Here is a 20,306-nt window from a genome sequence, read left to right as displayed (position 1 = left end):
CTCTTCTCCCTGACCTCCTGCCTGAGCCCTCCACGGCTACTCCGCACCACTCTGCTGAGGAGCTCGCTGTTGGCGGGAGGGGAGCGCCTCCGTGAGGACATCCCCGGGAAGTCATCTCCTCGCAGCAACAGAGAAGTGGCGGAAAAAAATCCAAAGGAGGCAGAGCCCTTCTGAAGGAAAGCACAGGAGGGGTGCGGGAGCCCCTGCGGCTGCAGCCCTTCCCACAGAGGAGCCACGGCCTCGCCCATCGCACCCGGAGCCTCGCCAGGCAGTCCCTGTGCGCTCGGCTCCCACACGCTCAGACTGTGAGGGGCCGCTCTCGGGTCGAATCCCAGGGTTCTTGGAAGGGGCTGCCGTGTTACGCGGAACGGTAGAGGAGCTGTGCTTCTCCAGCAGTCCTTGACGCGGGTGTTCCTGTCTTGTAGGTGGTGAAACTGCTGCTGCGGTACGGAGGGAACCCGCAGCAGAGCAACAGGAAAGGCGAGACGCCGCTGAAAGTGGCCAACTCCCCCACGATGGTGAACCTCCTGTTAGGCAAAGGCACTTACACTTCCAGTGAGGAGAGCTCGACGGGTAAGTCACGGCCACCTGAGCTGCTTGTTCTCTATGCAGGGATGGTGAGGCCTTGTGGTGTTTGCGCAGTGTTGCCCCTCTGATGAGCTCCTCCTCGGATGCTGGGGGCTTTACAGGAGCTTCTGGACTGCGGGAGACCCTGCCCAGGTGTGCCACTGCCGAGAAGCCTGCAGTCTTGCTTCTAAGACGCCAACCCTGTCTGGTTTCCTCCTGCCTGCGGCTGGTTTCCATGAATCAAGCAAAGTCTCTGCAGAGGCAGGGTGGGAGCTTGCCACAGGGCACATCTGCAGAGCCTGCCCGCTCTGCCATTCTGGGGAGAGCTGTTTTGAGCCTGCCTGTGACCTCTCCTTCCTGCCTCCAACAGAGAGCTCAGAAGAGGAAGACGCCCCGTCCTTCGCACCTTCCAGTTCAGTCGACGGCAACAACACGGACTCCGAGTTCGAAAAAGGCCTCAAGCACAAGGCCAAGAACCCAGAGCCACAGAAGGCCACAGCCCCCGTCAAGGATGAGTATGAGTTTGATGAGGACGATGAGCAGGACAGGGTTCCTCCGGTGGATGACAAGCACCTGTTGAAAAAGGACTACAGAAAAGAAACGAAATCCAATAGTTTTATCTCTATACCCAAAATGGAGGTTAAAAGTTACACTAAAAATAACACGATTGCACCAAAGAAAGCGTCCCATCGTATCCTGTCAGACACGTCGGATGAGGAGGACGCGAGTGTCACCGTGGGGACAGGAGAGAAGCTGAGACTCTCGGCACATACGACATTGCCTGGCAGTAAGACACGAGAGCCTTCCAATGCCAAGCAGCAGAAGGGAAAAAATAAAGTTAAAAAGAAGCGAAAGAAAGAAACAAAAGGCAGAGAGGTTCGCTTTGGAAAGCGGAGTGACAAGTTCTGTTCCTCGGAGTCGGAGAGTGAGTCCTCAGAGAGTGGGGAGGACGACAGGGACTCCCTGGGGAGCTCCAGCTGCCTCAAGGGGTCCCCGCTGGTGCTGAAGGACCCCTCCCTGTTCAGCTCCCTGTCCGCCTCCTCCACCTCGTCCCACGGGAGCTCTGCCGCCCAGAAGCAGAACCCCAACCACACAGACCAGCACACCAAGCACTGGCGGACAGACAACTGGAAAACCATTTCTTCCCCGGCTTGGTCAGAGGTCAGTTCTTTATCAGACTCCACAAGGACGAGACTGACAAGCGAGTCTGACTGCTCCTCTGAGGGCTCCAGTGTGGAATCGCTGAAGCCAGTGAGGAAGAGGCAGGAGCACAGGAAGCGAGCCTCGCTGTCAGAGAAGAAGAGCCCCTTCCTCTCCAGCGCGGAGGGCGCCGTCCCCAAACTGGACAAGGAGGGGAAGGTTGTCAAAAAACATAAAACAAAACACAAACACAAAAACAAGGAGAAGGGACAGTGCCCCATCAGCCAGGAGCTGAAGCTGAAAAGTTTCACTTACGAATACGAGGACTCCAAGCAGAAGTCGGATAAGGCTATACTTCTAGAGAATGATCTTTCCACTGAAAACAAGCTAAAAGTGTTAAAGCATGATCGTGACCACTTTAAAAAAGAAGAGAAACTCAGCAAAATGAAATTAGAGGAAAAAGAATGGCTCTTTAAAGATGAAAAATCACTGAAGAGAATCAAAGACATGAACAAAGACATCAGCAGGTCTTTCCGAGAAGAGAAAGACCGTTCGAGTAAAGCAGAAAAGGAGAAATCGCTAAAGGAAAAGTCTCCGAAAGAAGAAAAACTGAGACTGTACAAAGAGGAGAGAAAGAAGAAGTCAAAAGACCGGCCCTCAAAATTAGAGAAGAAGAATGATTTAAAAGAGGACAAAATTTCCAAAGAGAAGGAGAAGACTTTCAAGGAAGATAAAGAAAAACTCAAAAAAGAAAAGGTTTATAGGGAAGATTCTGCTTTTGACGAATATTGTAACAAAAATCAGTTTCTGGAGAACGAAGACACCAAATTTAGCCTTTCTGACGATCAGCGAGATCGGTGGTTTTCTGACTTGTCTGATTCATCCTTTGATTTCAAAGGGGAGGACAGCTGGGACTCGCCAGTGACAGACTACAGGGACATGAAGAGCGACTCTGTGGCCAAGCTCATCTTGGAGACAGTGAAGGAGGACAGCAAGGAAAGGAAGCGGGACACCCGGGCCCGGGAGAAGCGAGACTACAGAGAGCCCTTCTTCCGAAAGAAGGACAGGGACTATTTGGATAAAAACTCTGAGAAGAGGAAAGACCAGACTGAAAAGCATAAAAGTGTCCCCAGCTACCTTTCGGAAAAGGACAAGAAGAGGAGAGAGTCCGCGGAGGCGGGGCGGGACAGAAAGGACGCGCTGGAGAGCTGCAAGGAGCGCAGGGATGGCAGGGCCAAGCCGGAGGAGGCATACCGGGAGGAGCTGAAGGAGTGTGGCTGTGAGAGTGGCTTCAAGGACAAGCCCGACTGTGACTTTGGGAAGGGCCTGGAGCCATGGGAACGGCACCACCCAGCACGAGAGAAGGAGAAGAAGGATGGCCCCGATAAGGAAAGGAAGGAGAAAACAAAACCAGAAAAATACAAAGAGAAGTCCAGTGACAAGGACAAAAGTGAGAAATCGATCCTTGATAAGTGTCAGAAGGACAAAGAATTTGATAAATGTTTTAAAGAGAAAAAAGATACCAAGGAAAAACATAAAGACACACATGGCAAAGACAAAGAAAGGAAAGCGTCTCTCGACCAAGGGAAAGAGAAGAAGGAGAAGGCTTTCCCTGGGATCATCTCGGAAGACTTCTCTGAAAAAAAAGATGACAAGAAAGGCAAAGAGAAAAGCTGGTACATCGCAGACATCTTCACAGACGAGAGTGAAGACGACAGGGACAGCTACATAGGGAGCGGGTGCAAGACGGGAGAGGCCAGCGACTCACTGAGGATGGACGGCCTCCAGGAGAAGGAGGAGGGGCGGGAGGCCTGTGCCTCCGACAGACACAGGAAGGCTTCTGACAAGCAGCACACCGAGAGGCAGAAGGACAAGGAACCCAAAGACAAGAGAAAGGACAGAGGGGCTGCCGACGGGGGGAGAGACAAAAAAGAGAAAGTCTTCGACAAGCACAAGGAGAAGAAGGATAAAGAGTCCACAGAAAAGTATAAGGACAGGAAGGACAGAGCCTCAGTGGACTCCACACAAGACAAGAAAAGTAAACAGAAGCTCCCTGAGAAGGCTGAAAAGAAGCACGCTGCTGAAGACAAGGCCAAAAGCAAACACAAAGAGAAGTCAGATAAAGAACATTCCAAGGAGAGGAAGTCCTCCAGAAGTGCCGACACGGAAAAAAGCCTGCTTGAAAAGTTGGAAGAAGAGGCTCTCCATGAGTACAGAGAAGACTCCAATGATAAAATCAGTGAGGTCTCCTCTGACAGCTTCACGGACCGAGGGCAGGAGCCGGGGCTGACTGCCTTCCTGGAGGTCTCTTTCACAGAGCCACCCGGAGAGGACAAGCCGAGGGAGAGCGCCTGCCTTCCTGAGAAGCTGAAAGAGAAGGAGAGGCACAGACACTCCTCATCCTCTTCCAAGAAGAGCCACGACCGAGAGAGAGCCAAGAAAGAGAAGGCCGAGAAGAAAGAGAAGGGTGAAGATTACAAGGAGAGCGGTAGCAGGAAGGACTCCGGCCAGTACGAAAAGGACTTGGAGGCGGAGGCTTACGGAGTTTCCTACAACATGAAAGCTGACATAGAAGATGAGCTAGATAAAACCATTGAACTGTTTTCTACCGAAAAAAAAGATAAAAATGATTCCGAGAGAGAACCTTCCAAGAAAATAGAAAAGGAACTAAAGCCTTATGGATCTAGTGCCATCAACATCCTAAAAGAGAAGAAGAAGAGAGAGAAACACAGGGAGAAATGGAGAGACGAGAAGGAGCGGCACCGAGACAGGCATGCGGACGGCCTCCTGCGGCACCACAGGGATGAGCAGAAGCCCGCCACCAGGGACAAGGACAGCCCGCCCCGCACACTCAAAGAGAAGTCCAGGGACGAGGGCCCGAGGCTCGGCGACGCCAAACTTAAGGAGAAATTCAGGGACAATGCAGAGAAGGAAAAGGGCGAGCCAGTGAAGATGAGCAACGGGAACGATAAGGTAACGCCATCCAGAGACCCAGGCAAGAAAGACGCCAGGCCCAGGGAGAAGCTCCTGGGGGACGGCGACCTGATGATGACCAGCTTTGAGAGGATGCTCTCCCAGAAGGACCTGGAGATCGAGGAGCGCCACAAGCGGCACAAGGAGAGGATGAAGCAGATGGAGAAGCTTAGGCACCGGTCCGGAGACCCCAAGCTCAAGGAGAAGGCGAAGGTGGCAGACGACGGGCGGAAGAAGGGTCTAGACATTCCTGCTAAGAAACCGCTGGGCCTGGACCCTCCGTTTAAAGACAAAAAGCTCAAAGAGTCGACTCCTATTCCACCTGCTGCCGAAAATAAGCTACACCTAGGATCAGGTGCAGACTCCAAAGACTGGCTCGCAGGCCCTCACATGAAGGAGGTCCTGCCTGCGTCTCCCAGGCCTGACCAGAGCCGGCCGACTGGCGTGCCCACCCCTACGTCAGTGCTGTCCTGCCCCAGCTACGAGGAGGTGATGCACACGCCCAGGACCCCGTCCTGCAGTGCCGATGACTACTCGGACCTCGTGTTCGACTGCACCGACTCCCAGCACTCCACACCTGTGCCCACCGCTCCCACCAGCGCCTGCTCCCCGTCCTTTTTCGACAGGTTCTCCGTGGCTTCCACTGGGCTTTCGGAAAACGCCAGCCAGGCTCCTGCAAGGCCTCTCTCCACAAACCTTTACCGCTCGGTCTCTGTCGACATTAGGAGGACCCCTGAGGAGGAATTCAGCGTCGGAGACAAGCTTTTCAGGCAGCAGAGCGTTCCTGCTGCCTCCAGCTACGACTCTCCCGTGCCACACTCGATGGAAGACAGGGCGCCCCTGCCCCCAGTTCCCGCGGAGAAGTTTGCCTGCTTGTCCCCAGGGTACTACTCCCCAGACTATGGCCTCCCCTCGCCCAAAGTCGATGCTCTGCACTGCCCGCCGGCCGCCGTTGTCACCGTCACCCCCCTCTCCAGAGGGCGTCTTCTCAAGTTTACAAGCAAAGCCTTCCCCTTCCCCCAGAGCTGAGCTGCTGGTTCCTTCCCTGGAAGGGGCCCTTCCCCCAGACCTGGACGCCACCGAGGACCAGCAGGCCACAGCCGCCATCATCCCTCCGGAGCCCAGCTACCTGGAGCCGCTGGACGAGGGTCCGTTCAGCGCCGTCATCACCGAGGAGCCTGTCGAGTGGGCTCACCCCACTGAGCAGGCCCTTGCCTCTAGCCTGATCGGGAGCGCCTCCGAAAACCCTGTCAGCTGGCCTGTGGGCTCAGACCTGCTGCTGAAGTCTCCACAGAGGTTCCCTGAGTCCCCAAAACATTTCTGCCCCGCGGACGCCCTCCACTCTGCCGCCCCAGGGCCCTTCAGCGCCTCAGAGGCGCCGTACCCCGCCCCTCCCGCCTCTCCTGCCCCATATACTCTGCCCGTCGCTGAGCCAGGACTGGAGGACATCAAAGACGGGGTGGAAGCCGTCCCCGCCACCATCGCCACCTCCGAGGCGGCTCCTTACGCCCCTCCCTCTGGGCTGGAGTCCTTCTTCAGCAACTGCAAGTCACTTCCGGAAGCTCCGCTGGACGTGGCCCCTGAGCCCGCCTGTGTAGCCACTGTGGCTCAGGTGGAGGCTCTGGGGCCCCTGGAAAATAGCTTCCTGGACAGCAGCCACAGCCTGTCTAACCTCGGCCAGGTGGAGCCAGTGCCCTGGGCAGACGCCTTCGCCGGCCCCGAGGACGACCTGGACCTGGGGCCCTTCTCCCTGCCGGAGCTTCCCTTGCAGACTAAAGATGTCCCAGACGTTGAAACAGAACCCGTAGAAGAAAGTCTTGCTCCTTCAGGAAAGATCCCGCCAGGGGCCCCCGTGGTCGTAAACGGTGGGGATGTTTCCGCCTTAGTGGCTGAGGAGCCGCCGGCGCTGCCTCCCGACCAGGCCTCCACTCAGCTCCCTGCAGAGCTCGAGCCTGAGCCCTCAGAGGAGCCAAAGCTGGACGTGGCTCTGGAAGCTACAGTGGAGGCAGAGGCGGTGCCAGAAGAGAGGGCCCCTGGGGATCTGGACTCTGGCGTGGAACCCACGCCCGTTCCCCCGGAACAGCGCCCACTGGGGAGCGGAGACCAGGGGGCTGAGGCCGAAGGCTCCCCCGCCGCGTCCCTCTGTGCCCCTGACGGCCCCCCCATGGACACTGTGGCACAAGCCCAGGCTGTGGACAGCGCTGGCCCCCAGGACAACACTGAGGCCTCCCGTGCTGCCACCCCAGCCGAAGGCCCTCCCGGCGGCATCCAGCCAGAAGCCACAGAACCAGAACCGAAACCCACAGCCGAAGCCCCGAAGGCCCCCCGAGTGGAGGAGATCCCTCAGCGCATGACCAGGAACCGGGCGCAGATGCTCGCCAACCAGAGCAAGCAGGGCACGCCCCCCTCCGAGAAGGAGTGCACCTCCACCCCTGCCCCGGCCACCAGGGCCAAGGCCCGTGGCTCCGAGGAGGACGACGCCCAGGCCCAGCATCCGCGCAAACGCCGCTTTCAGCGCTCCACCCAGCAGCTGCAGCAGCAGCTGAACACGTCCACGCAGCAGACGCGGGAGGTGATCCAGCAGACGCTGGCCGCCATTGTGGATGCCATCAAGCTGGATGCCATCGAGCCTTACCACAGCGACAGGGCCAACCCCTACTTCGAATACCTGCAGATCAGGAAGAAGATCGAGGAGAAACGCAAGATCCTGTGTTGCATCACGCCGCAGGCGCCCCAGTGCTATGCAGAGTACGTCACCTACACGGGCTCCTACCTCCTGGACGGAAAGCCGCTCAGCAAGCTCCACATCCCCGTGGTGAGTGTGGGGCCCGGGAGAGCCACCGCGTTCTCTCTCTGGGATGCGGCCGGGGCCCCCTAGTCACGGCTTCCTGCAGCCCATCTTGTCCCGCTCCCGGCCCTTGACCTCTCTCGACCTTCTCCCACCTGAGTAGACACAGCCCCGTTTCTGCTGTGAAGGCAAAAGCCAGAAGCTGCCCAGCTGTTCTGCAGACCCAAGGTCCTTCCTCCAGCTGGTCCGTGCCAGGCCTTGGTCCCCTGACCTCCCCCTCTCCCTGGGTGCACCCCGGTCCCACTGGTGTGGGGTCCCCCTTCACGCCGCTCACTCTCCCTTCTCCACTCCCCATCCACCAGGACGGCCTCAGCAGAGCCACCCTCTCGGTCTCCAGCCCCTGCCCCCTTCTCCCTTGGACCCACGTGGGTTCCCTGAGCCCCCATACCCACATGATGGATCCCTTCCCCCACCTCCTCCCTTGGGCTTCTAGGACAGCAGAGCTGCAGCTCCCTTGGGGCACGTTGGTCCTCGGCCCCCAGCCTCACCTTGTTCAACCTGACCCTGTCACCCCAGTTCCCCAAGCATCATCCTGACCTCTGCAGGCTCAGCTGCAACATCTCGGAGTCACTCCCACTCCCCCCATCCCTTGCGCTGCGTCTGGGCCCAAAATAGATCCCTCCAAATGGGGCCCCGCTCTGAGCACATTCCCATGAGGGCTTCCCCCGCTGTGTACCCTCTGCCCTGGTCGCAGGGCCTGACTGGCTTCCCACCTCCTCCTACCACCGAGGTCTTTCCCAGCAGGCACAGGGGTTCCTCGTGGTAGAGCCAGAGTCCACCCATCTGCCCTCGGTGATGGCCTAAGCTGTGCACGGCCTCCCCTGCCCTCCTGTTCTCAGGCCCCCTGGGGTCCATCCAGCACCCGCGTGTGGCATTCTGGCTCTTCCCTGGAGTCTCCCCCCAGACCCCGCGACTCCGCTCACACTGCCTGGTGGACTGTGTGGTTGTTGCAGCCGTGTCACTTGAGTGTGTTATGTCCAGAACGGGCTCTCCGTCACGAACAGCCATTTCCTTCTGGGGCTTCCTGGGCACTGAAACTCACAGGTGGCGCGAGGTTCAGCCAGGGGTCCTCAGCACGTGTTGGCTCTGTGGGCCCAGGCCACCTGAGAGCCCCTTGCCATGCTGGCCCTGACCTGGCTCAGCTACCCGGCACCTCTCTGATGAGGATGACGGGGTCTGCTGAGCTGGCCCTGAGGGTGAGGCTGGGTCTGTGCTACTGCCCGACATGTCAGGGGGCACTGTGCAGAACCCAGGAGCGAGCGCCTGCGGGCCCCACCCTGCCGAGCTCTGAGCTCTGTTCCCAGGTAGCACAAGGGGCTCTACACCCTGGGTCACCCCGGTGGTCTTTCTCTTCTCCTGGAGCCTGGCCCCAGCCATCCCCGGGGAGGCCCGTCCACAGGAGACAGACGGCAGCTGGGTCATGACATTCAGAAAAACCTGCCCCGGGATCTCTCCTCAGTAAGACCTTCTGACTTTCTGTACTTTTTGTTGTTTTGGCTGTTGTTTTCTCTTATTTTAATTGATGATAACAGTCGTCTGACTGCTGTAGAAAATTTGGAAAATACAGGGAAAAAAGCCACTAGAATCCTGACAATCAGAGTAATCCTGGGAATGTTCTCTGCACTTCCCGCCTGGTCTTTTGAGTACCCCCTAGACTTAGACCCAGGCAGGCAGAGGTGCCAGGTGCTCCAGGTACAGCCTGAGGCCCAAGGCACAGCTCCTGCCATAGCTGCCGGCCCTGGGGCTGAGCCGAAGGAAGGGGCGGTGCCCGGTCCCGACTGTGCGTTAGTTTGAGCTCGCATCAGTCCCACCTTGCAGGTGGCCCACAGAATCCCTGCCACCGACAGGCCCCATCTCAGCAGAAACCCCACATGCAGAGCCCTCACTGGGAGCTGGGCTTGTTGAGGCAGGGTGGGTGTGCTGCTGAACAGAGTGAGGTCTCTGGACTAAAGAGACTTAGCTCAATGTTTTAATCAAAATTTTTTTTTTTAAAGACAAGTCTGCTCTGTTGCCCAGGCTGGAGTGCAGTGGCAGGATCTCGGCTCACTGCAAGCTCCGCCTCCTGGGTTCAAGCAATTCTCCTGCCTTAGCCTCCTAAGTAGCTGGGACTACAGGCGCCCGTCACCATTTCCGGCTAATTTTTATCTTTTGTGTAGAGATGGCGTTTCACCACGTTGGTCAGGCTGATCTCGAAGTCCTGACCTTGTGATCCGCCCGCCTCAGCCTCCTGAGTAGCTAGGAGTACAGGTGTGAGCCCTGCGCCCGGCCTCCATCATTGATTTTGAACTGATTGAACTGATTGTAGATGTTGGGCAGAAAAGCTCAAAAGCAGCAGAGACAGGTTGACGCACCTGCCGCACGTGCAGCCGCCTCCGAATGTGTCTTAGCAGCCGTGGCGGTGACGAGACGCTGCCGTGCGTCCGAGCTGTGGTGACCCTCCTGTGCCCTGTCTCCTGGCTGAGAGCTTCTGGGCAGTGTCGGTCAGCAGTGTGGTCAGCGGCCCCAGGCCTGGCCTGTGATGATGGTTCTTAGGCAGGAGCCCACAGGCGTGAGGCGAGGCCTTTTGCTCCTGGTGTCCTAGGTGACGTGACCTGGAGGTCTGGTCAGGCCCGTCCGCCGTGAGTCGAGGTCTCTCTCTCTCTGTGGTGTGTGTGTGTGTGTCTTGGAAGAGACGTAGAGACCGTGTAAACCTGTTTCTCTCAGCACATTGTGCGCATTGCTGTCCACAGCTCTTGTCTGCAGCAGTCACTCCTGTGGCACTGGGCCTGTCTCCCTTTCCTGTGTTTGCTAACTGGAGTTCTGCTGTCAGAAGGAGCCGCCCCTTCCGCCTGCAGGTGCCCAGCGTCGCCAGCTTTGGTCTCGTGCCATGTGTTGCCCCAGCCTTGGCTGTCAGAAGCTCCTCCTGGTCTCCCTCTTGTGCGTCTACGTGCCCATCTGCCCCATGCGCTCCTGTTTCTGACTGGCCCCTCAGTGTTCCAGCTGGTCTTGGCCACCCCTCTCTGCCCCACCATTCCCCTGTGGGTCCACCTGTGGGGAGCGGTGGCCCTGGCGCAACTGCTGTGGCCACCTGAGCACACGGCCGTGCTTTCTGGGTCTGCTTTGGAAACCTGACTCCCTGTCGGCCCGAGGTCTCCCCTGCACCGTGGGGCTCAGCCTGGCTCCCCACTTGTGTGTGGCCCTTGTATCTCCAAGAGTGTGAGGCCTCGTCCTGATGTGGTCTCTGCTGTCTTTACTTCCGTGTTCACTTCTGGTGTGCGTGTCGTTTCGGAACGGCTGGCCCACCCCTGTGAGAACCCTTCCACTGGTGGGAGTGCAGTGCCTGCGCTTCCGGCCCACAGCCCTGCAGCCCCCATGGCGACCTGGGCCAGTGCGCTTCCTCCCCCGAGCCATCGCAAGACCACAGGCTCAGTTGTCAGCCTTCATATTCCACTGTGCACGTTACACCCTGGTTGAAAAGCTGATCTGGGATGCATGGGCCCTCCCTGTGAACACAGGAAGCTCAGCCTACCCCCAGCCCACTCCTGCTGTCTCTATCTCCTTTGCACAGTTGGGTGCTCATGCCCGTGTTTTAGGCCTTCCTTGGCACACGACGGCCCACAGATACTGTCCTGCGCCTCTCCCTGCGCTCTTATTTCCTCACCACATGGTGCTGTGCTGGGCGCTGTGGAGGTGTCCGCTCCCCCGTGTCCAGCACATAGGTGGTTTCTAGAAAGCTTCCTGGTATATCTGTGTTGCTGGGACTGGAGGAGGTCTCCAGGGCAAGCTCCTAGGAGTGGGGAGGCTGAGTCCGGACCCCGATGAACTCCAGACTGTTCTTCGTGCAGTTCCACGGCCCCAGCCGACCCCCCACTCACCTTTTGCCTGCAGATTGCACCCCCTCCCTCCCTGGCGGAGCCCCTGAAGGAGCTGTTCAGGCAGCAGGAGGCAGTCCGGGGAAAGCTGCGTCTGCAGCACAGCATCGAGCGGGTAAGTGGGCTGGCACAGGCAGGGGCGCCATGGCCAGGGTGTTCATGATGCAGGCCCAGGGGCTGTTGTGTTGAGACAGTGGGGCCTGGGGCGTGACTGTGTCCCAGCTCACTCCACTCCTCTCCTCCTCCAGGAGAAGCTGATCGTGTCCTGTGAGCAGGAGATTCTGCGGGTTCACTGCCGGGCGGCCAGGACCATCGCCAACCAGGCAGTGCCATTCAGCGCCTGCACAATGCTGCTGGACTCTGAGGTCTACAACATGCCCCTGGAGAGCCAGGTAGGCCCCCTCGGCATACCAGGCCCACGAGTTCAAGCGCCCCCACCCCACTCCCACCCCTTTCCCCTCCCCTTTATAGATTCTTCTGCACTTTGACCAGGAACTTCCCTGGTGCTCAGCGCCTTGCAGGGGCTGCAGAGTCCTTTGTATGCTTCTAGCCTTGGGCGAGCCTGAGAAAGGAGCTGAGAAGGCTGGAGCAGACAGCTCCCCTCGTGGGCAAGGCCCTCGGGCCACTGGGCTGGGCCTAAGCAGCTCAGTCCCTCCGCAACACTTGTCCGTGCAGTTCCTCAGCTGCCCCTACCTACCTCTCATGGGTGTCAGGGCTGGCATTATTTTCTGTTTAAACTGCTGGGCTCGACCTGCAGCTCTCAGGCACCCCGGGGCTGCCACATCGAGGACTTTCACAGCACAGGCCCCAGGGGCTCTTGTACGGGGACAGCAGGGACACTGGGTGGCTAAGGGGACACACGCACCCAGGTGTGCCGCTCATCTGGGCCAGGGTGGGCTGGACTCAGGGTCCCAGAACTGCAGTCACTATCCTGCCAATCTGCTGTGGGGCTCCTGCCCGCCCCTGCAGCTCCCCTGCCTTTGACTTGTTCTGTCCACTGGGACATAGGATGTGGGCAGCCAGGGCCTTGTAGCTCTCCCCAGGGTAGCTCTTCCTGTCTGCCTTCAAGCGGCCCACATGCCGGGGACTCCTGTCTCAGAAATCATCCTCCAGCCACCACTGACCTGTCCATGTGGGCCACGTGGACCCCTGGTTCTCCCACTGCCTGCCCTGCATCGGCCCCTCCCTCTTCCTCAGAGCCCACTGTGCTCAGGTCATGGGCTCCCTGGGCCCCAGGCCCCATATCCTGCGCAGTGGGACGTGCCTGGAACACATTCCCGCCTCGATGTCCAGGCCGTGCACCAAGACCCCTCATATGTGGCCCCCCGTGATGCCACCCCAGCCCTGGCACTCTGAGCTGTGCACTAGGCTTTGCTGTGTAGTGACGGCCAGAGGCTCCAAGGTGTTTAGTTGAAAACATCTCTTAGTGCATTCAAGATCTTCCTTTCTTTGGGGATGTATTTTATCAATGTCCCTCATGCACACAGTGACAAATTTTATTTTCTTTTTGTGTGTGTGAGATGCAGTCTCACTCTGTCGCCAGGCTGGAGTGCAGTGGCACGATCTCAGTCACAGCAACCTCTGGCTCTCGGGCTTGAGCGATTTTCCTGCCTCAGCCTCCCGAGTGGCTGGGATTACAGGCATGCGCTACCACACCCGACTGGTTTTTGTGTTTTTAGTAGAGACGGTGTTACCATGTCCAGGATGGTCTCGATCTCTTGACCTCATGATCCGCCTGCCTCAGCCTCCCAAAGTGCGGGAGTTACAGTTGTGAGGCACCTCGCTCGGCTGACGAATTTTCTTTAAAGAAAACATGAGTTGGACCAAATGATGCTTCGGGGGCTGGATGCTGATAAGTTTGCGTTCTCGCACCCCACTTGAGAGTCTGTGAAGGACAGGCAGTTAGGACAGCTCCGTACGCAGCAAACACGAGGAGGACCAGCTCGTGCCTCTCACACTTCTGAGGAAGCATTACTTCCCCCTTTGTTTCTCGAATGGGGTGTCCATCCCCTCAAGCATTTAGCCCTTGAGTTACAAACAATCCAGTTAACACTCTTGAAGTTATTTTAAAATATACAATGCAATTACTGCTGACCATAGTCACCCTGTTGTGCTGTCAAATAGTAGGTCTTATTTTTTTTTTGGTACCCATTAACCATTTCTACCTCCCTGCCAGCCCCCCACAACCCTTCCCAGCCTCTGGTGACCGTCTTTCTATTCTCTGTATCCATGAGTTCAATTGTTCTGATTTTTAGATCCCACAAGTAAGTGAGAACATGTGATGTTTGTCTTTTTATGCTTATTTCACTTAACATAATGATCTCCAGTTCCATCCATGTTGTTGCAAATGACAGGATCTCATTCTTCTTTGTGGCTGAATAGTACTCCATTGTGTGTGTACCACGTTTTCTTGACCCATTCATCTGTTGATGGACACAAGCCTTAGCTATAGTAAACGGAGTTGCATTAAATATGGAAGTGCAGATACCGTTTCAATATACTGATTCCTTTTTTTGATTCTGAGTCTTCCTCTGTCACCCAGGCTAGAGTGCAGTGGCACAGTCTCAGCTCACTGCAGCCACCGCCTCCCGGGTTTGATTCTCCTGCCTCGGCTTCCTGAGTAGCTGGGATTACAGGCGTTAGCCACCAGGCCTGGCCCCCGATTCCTTTCTTTTGGGTCTGTACCCAGCAGTGGGATTGCTGGATCCTATGGTAGCTCTATTTTTAGTTTTTTGAGGAACTGCCAACAGTTCTCCAGAGTGGCTGTATTAATTTACATTCCCACCAACGGGGTACGAGGGCTCCCTTTTCCCCACGTCCTCGCCAGCATCTGTGATTGCCTGTCTTTTGGATAAAAGCCATTTTAACTGGGGTGATACCTCATTGTAGTTTTTATTTGCATTTCTCTTATGAGCATTGATGTTGAGCGCCTTTTCAGATGCCTGTTTACCATTTGTGTGTCTTCTTTTGAGAAATGTCTATTCAGATCTTTTACCCATTTTTTGATGGGATTATTAGATTTTTTTCGTATCGAGTTAATTGCCTTATATGTTCCGGTTCTGAATCCATATCAGGGTGAGCGGTTTGCAAGCATTTCCTCCCATTCTGTTGGGTGTCTTTTCACCTTGGTGACTGTGTCCTTTGCTGTGCAGAAGATTTTTAACTTGATGTGATCCCATTTGTCCATTTTTACTTTGGTTGCCTGTGCGTGGGGGTATTACTTGAGAAATGTTTGCCCAGGCCAATGTCCTGGAGATTTTCCCCGGTGTTTTCTTGTAGTAGTTTCATAGTTTGAGGTCTTGGATTCCAGACTTTAATCCATTTGGGTTTGATGTTTGCATGTGGCGAGAGCTAAGGGTCCCGTTTCACTGCCCTGCGACGCGTAGCCAGTTTTCCCAGCACCGGTTACGGAAGAGAGGCGAGAGCTAGGGGTCCCGTTTCACTGCCCTGCGACGCGTAGCCAGTCTTCCCAGCACCGGTTACGGAAGAGACTGTCCTTTCCCTGTGATTGTTATTGTTCTTGGCACTTTTGTGGCAAGTGAGTTCCCTGCAGGTGTGTGGGTTTCTGTGGGCATTGTCAGCTTCACCCTGAGCCCATGAAAAAGGGGAGGAGCCTGGACATTTTATCCGTGTCCCATCCTCCAGGATACAGGGACGATGACATGCCTAGAAAGTCCCTCCCAGGATAAACCCCATCTCTACTAAAAATATAAAAGTAGCCAGGCGTGGTGGTGGGCACCTGTAATCCCAGCTACTGAGGAGGCTGAAGCAGGAGAATCGCTTGAACCCGGGAGGTGGAGGTTGCGGTGAGCCGAGATCGTGCCACTGCACTCCAGCCTGGGCAACGAGCGAGACTCCATCTCTTAAAGTATCTCCCAGGAGTTGGCACTGGGCTGAGCTGACTGTCCCATGGGGGCAGGGCTGGGGACCAGCTTGGGCGGGGCCTGCGGCCACCCAGTGCCCAGGAGACAAAGGCCCAGCCACCTCCACGTGTATTTTAGAGAAGCTGTTTAGAGAGATGGGCAGGGTGGCACCTGCCATGCCTTGAACGTGAGTCAGTGTGTGGGCAGTAGAATGAGGCTGCCCCTTTGGTTTTTCCCTTGAGAAAGGTCACTGTAGCATCGCTCAGGCTGGCATGCCTTCCCATAGTGGTCTCTGGGTTTCCTGATGAAACCCCGTGTTTGGTTTCCACAGGGTGACGAGAACAAGTCAGTGCGTGACCGTTTCAACGCCCGCCAGTTCATCTCCTGGCTCCAGGACGTGGACGACAAGTACGACCGCATGAAGGTTGGTGTTGCACTTCCCGCCCAGCTCTGCCTGGGCACTCCAGCTGCCTCTGGGGCCAAGGGAGGCTGCTGCCTAGTTCTGTGATGGGCGGTGACAATTTCAGATTCTCTTAACCTGGCTGATGCTTTCAGGGAGGTGAGGTCCTGTCGCTGTGTGTGGCCTCCTCAGTCCTCCCTTCTGTCCCGGTGTGCAGGCAGCAGCTCCTGTCGCCAGCTGAACAGGACCCTATGCTTGATGGTCAGAACTCCTGGGACCGCCCCGTGAGCCCCCTCTAAGGTCCCAGCATTCACCCTCCACTGCTCTGGAAGTGCTGGCCAGGGCAGTGGGCAGAGGCAGGGTAGGTGCCAGGAAGGGCAGCACACCCTCAGTCCCAGTCGCTAGGGGCTGTTCACCCAGACACCCTGGAGGATCCACCAGGAAGCAACGGGAAGTGGAAACTTGGCAAGTGACAGAGCTTTAGTCAGCGCCACCCTGTGCAGTCGCCAGCCATGCCTGGGGGCAGGCGGCTCTGACTACCTGCAGTGTTAGGCTCAGCACCACCCAGGTCCCTGAACCAAGCAACCGTGTGTCATGCTATAGCTTGTGGGCGCAGATGAGAACCACCAGCCCTGCCTGGTGGGAGCCACGGGTATTTGTGGGGCGTGGCCCCTGGGGGCTTGTGCTGAGGCCGAAACTCAGGTCTGAGCTGTAACTGAGTGTGCATTTCTGGCCAGCCCCAAGGTGATGGTGCAGGAAGTCACTCACGCCACACCCTCCCCAGGCCACTAGGCCCTTCCTAACCAAAGCCGTGAGAAGAAAACTGAAGGCTTTATAAAGACACAGGGAAGACTTTCCTGTAAGAAGATAAATGTTTGACTGCATTAAAATGGGACTTTGGGCCGGGTACAGGTGGCTCACACCTGTAATCCCAGCACTTTGGGAGGCCAAGGCGGGCGGATCACCTGAGGTCAGCCTGGCCAGCGTGGTGAAACCCCGTCTCCACTAAAACAAAATTAGCCGGGCGTGGTGGCACATGCCTGTAATCCCAGCTACTTGGGAGGCTGAGGCAGGAGAATCGCTTGAACCAGGGAGGTGGAGGTTGCTGTGAGCCAAGATCACGTCATTGCACTCCAGCCTGGGCAACAAGAGTGAAACTCTGTCTTTAAAAAAAAAAAAAAATTGGGACTTTGTACATACATTAAAAATGCCACATAGAGTTAGCACCATCCGTGCAGATAGAACCCTTACAAACTAATACGAAAAATGGTACACAGAAAAATAATTTATATAAAGAGACATTCCACAAGGGAGATAAAATGACCAACCTTCATGAAAAGATACTCACTATAATCATTAACATCAGGACCACAGATGAAGCAAGAGCTCATTTGAAGGTCATCTGCAGGGTTGGGAGGCGGTATCACTGCAGTATTGGGAGAAGCGTCAATTAGTAGATTTTTCTTAAGTAAACTGACCACATCTATCAAATTTCAAAATGCGTTTATCCCCTCACCTAGCTATTTCACTTTAGTCATTTAAAACTTAGGGATACGGCCAGGCACACAGTGGCTCACACCTGTAATCCCAGCACTGTGGGAGGCCGAGGCGGGCAGATTACCTGAGGTGAGGAGTTCGAGACCGGCCTGGCCAACATGATGAAACTTTGTCTCTACTAAATACTAAAAACACAAAAGTTAGCCAGGCGTGGTGGTGCGTGCCTGTAATTCTGGGAGACTGAGGCATGAGAATCATTTGAACCCTGGAGATGGAGGTTGCAGTGAGCCAAGATTGTACCACCACACTCCAGCCTGGGTGACAAAATTATTTAAAAACCTTAGGGATGGCCGGGCGCGGTGGCTCAAGCCTGTAATCCCGGCAGTTTGGGAGGCCCAGACGGGCAGATCACGAGGTCAGGAGATCAAGACCATCCTGGCTAACCCGGTGAAACCCCGTCTCTACTAAAAAATACAAAAAACTAGCCGGGTGAGGTGGCGGGCACCTGTAGTCCCAGCTACTCGGGAGGCTGAGGCAGGAGAATGGCATAAACCCGGGAGGCGGAGCTTGCAGTGAGCCAAGATCCAGCCACTGCACTCCAGCCTGGGCGACAGAGCGAGACTCCGTCTCAAAAAAAAAAAAAAAAAAAAAAAAAATATTCACTGGAACAGTCCAATACACTGGAAACTCAGAGGCCCACCAATAATTCAGTGACTCACTGGAGTTTGGAATATCCAAAGGGTCACATGATTCCATGTAATGATTTACACTGGCAATGATGTCTGAGCTGCCGAATAAAAGCTATACGGCCCACTGAGGATTGTGAATCCATCCTGAGCTTCAGAAACAATTTAGCATATATATAAATATGTTGAGAAAAATTTAGAGACAGACATTACCACACTGTGGCTGGCCAATATTGCAAAACCCCATCTCTACAAAAATTAGCCGGGCACAGTAGCACTTGTAGTCCCAGCTACTCGGGAGGCTGAGGAGGGAGGATCCGGAGGTCAAGGCTGCTGTGAGTCATGATGGGGAGCACCACTGCTCCCCAGCCTTGAGACCCTATCTAAAAAAAGATTTTCTACACAGTTGCTGTGACATACCAGTACTCCCTGGGCCATGTTTAAATTTCTCCACTAGTTCCCAAAATATGTCCTATCCCAGTCCAGTCCCATTATCTGCACTTTTAAATGGCATAGTTTCTACTAGAATACAAGTAAGACCATCACTGGCCATAAATAATTGTAAAATGATGAAAGCAAAGCTGTTAGATTCTAATAAGCTGCAGTGGCTGCTGAAGGTGAGCCCCAGGCCGACCCAGAGCAGGGCAGGGCCCTCGGGCTGAGATGGGAGTGCCACAGACAGCAGTCTTGGGAACAGACATCCAGCACAGCTGGCGCTGCCGCCCCGTGCGATAACTAGACACCAGGGGCGGGTACAGCTGGTCCTGGGTATGTGCCCCCTGCCAGCAGCACCACAGCAAGCAGAGGGTTCCAGGGGGCCTGGCCCATACCAGGATAGGTTCACAGCCCTGTCACGCCCTCGGCCCTGCTGGCAGCTGAGGTCGGCAGAGTCTGGGGCTCTCCCTTCACTCCTCCTCCTCCTCCTCCCCCCCCCCCCCCCGCTGTGTGTCCCACAGACGTGTCTCCTCATGCGGCAGCAGCACGAGGCCGCGGCCCTGAACGCTGTGCAGAGGATGGAGTGGCAGCTGAAGGTGCAGGAGCTGGACCCCGCCGGGCACAAGTCCCTGTGCGTGAACGAGGTGCCCTCCTTCTACGTGCCCATGGTCGACGTCAACGACGACTTTGTGTTGTTGCCGGCGTGACACCGCGGGACGGCCGCAGGACGCAGGCGAGGGCCGCACGGTTGCCCAGGGCTGCTGCTAAGCCCCAGGGGCAGAGGAGGGAGCGCCATGTCCACCCGGGCAGGGAGAGACCCCGAGAGAGACTGCACTTGGCCACAGCGTCTCCATCCCTTCCAGACTGGTCCAGACGTCGGGGAGGTGAAACGGCTCTTCTCTACCAGCTGCCGCGGCGGGGGCAAAGCCCCCAGAGCCTCACTGGCCCCGGCGGGACGAGGAGATCGTGCCGGGCGCGCACACGGCAGCTTCTGTCTGAAAACGGTGACCTTCGGGCCCTTTTCTCCAGCAACTGCAGAGGCATTTCAGGAGTTGGAGAGCGGAGTGCATTTTTAAAATTTTTTGTTCCATTCTGATCAACTAAAGAAAATTAAGGTGTCCACCTCTCACAAACAGTGACCTCCAGGTCAGAGGGGCAGGAGCCCCATCCCAGCCATGGTCCTGTTGCCACAGAGCTGCGACGGCCTCAGACTGGGCATAAGACCTGGTGCGGAGCCAGGCGGAGGGACACAGAGCCAGGACTCCCAGGCGTATTTTTAATGGAGTCAAATCCACGTGGTTTGTATCTTCTTTCCTTTAATCTTGGGCATTTTGTTTCTCTTTCTGAGAACATAACTTGAAACACTACAGAGCCAATAATCATATAAAAAGTGTATCCGTAAACGCTGTACAGTTTTATATACATTCACAATGTACTTTTGCTGCCTTCTAGATAATTTATTTTGCAACACATTACTGCACAGTTGTAAATAACTTATGTACTGTAACATCACTTTCAGTTATGTGTAAAGAAATAAATAAATTAATTAAAATGCTGTTGGTATAGTGCCTCCCTCTCAGGAGAGGGGCTGTGTGGGACTGAGACAGTGTCGTCCCTCTCAATGACCTTCTTACTCCCAGGACAGATGTGGGTCATGCCTGTAATCCCAGCATTGTGGGAGGCCGAGGCGGGGGTCTGAGACCAGCCTGGCCAACATGGCAAAATCCCATCTCTACTAAAAAATACAAAAATTAGCTGGGTGTGGTGTCAGGTGCCTATAGTCCCAGCTACTCCAGAGGCTGAGGCAGGAGAATCATTTGAACCCAGGAGGTGGAGGCTGCAGTGAGCTGAGATCGTGCCACTGTACTCCATAGGCAGGCTCTGTCTGGGGAAAAAAAAAAATTCCTACCAAATTGTTAGCTTTTAATTTTGAAACAAATTACATGTTCCCCTCCTCCTCTGCCATTACACAGACTGGGAATGCTGGGAAATTAGGTGAAGGCAGCTCCTCGGGGACAGGACCCCGTTCCTCACCGCTGAGTGCAG

General features: G+C 55.8%; 1 protein-coding gene across 1 annotated transcript in view; it reads left to right on the top strand.

Annotated features, from left to right (window-relative positions):
* Positions 1–19,815, top strand: part of ANKRD11 (ankyrin repeat domain containing 11) — a 154,144-nt gene extending 134,329 nt beyond the window's left edge. Inside the window, 7 exon segments of the mRNA XM_038008124.2 lie at positions 426–573; positions 938–5,646; positions 5,648–7,495; positions 11,396–11,494; positions 11,628–11,771; positions 15,574–15,666; positions 18,782–19,815. Coding sequence (XP_037864052.2) covers positions 426–573; positions 938–5,646; positions 5,648–7,495; positions 11,396–11,494; positions 11,628–11,771; positions 15,574–15,666; positions 18,782–18,967 — 7,227 coding nt within the window. The 3' untranslated portion in view covers positions 18,968–19,815.
* Positions 19,816–20,306: the final 491 nt, after the last annotated feature.

This window comes from Chlorocebus sabaeus, chromosome 5 (genome assembly GCF_047675955.1).
Source record: "Chlorocebus sabaeus isolate Y175 chromosome 5, mChlSab1.0.hap1, whole genome shotgun sequence".
Lineage (NCBI taxonomy): Eukaryota > Metazoa > Chordata > Mammalia > Primates > Cercopithecidae > Chlorocebus > Chlorocebus sabaeus.
Note: the sequence above shows the minus strand (reverse complement) of the source record. Positions and strands in the feature narration are given on the sequence as shown.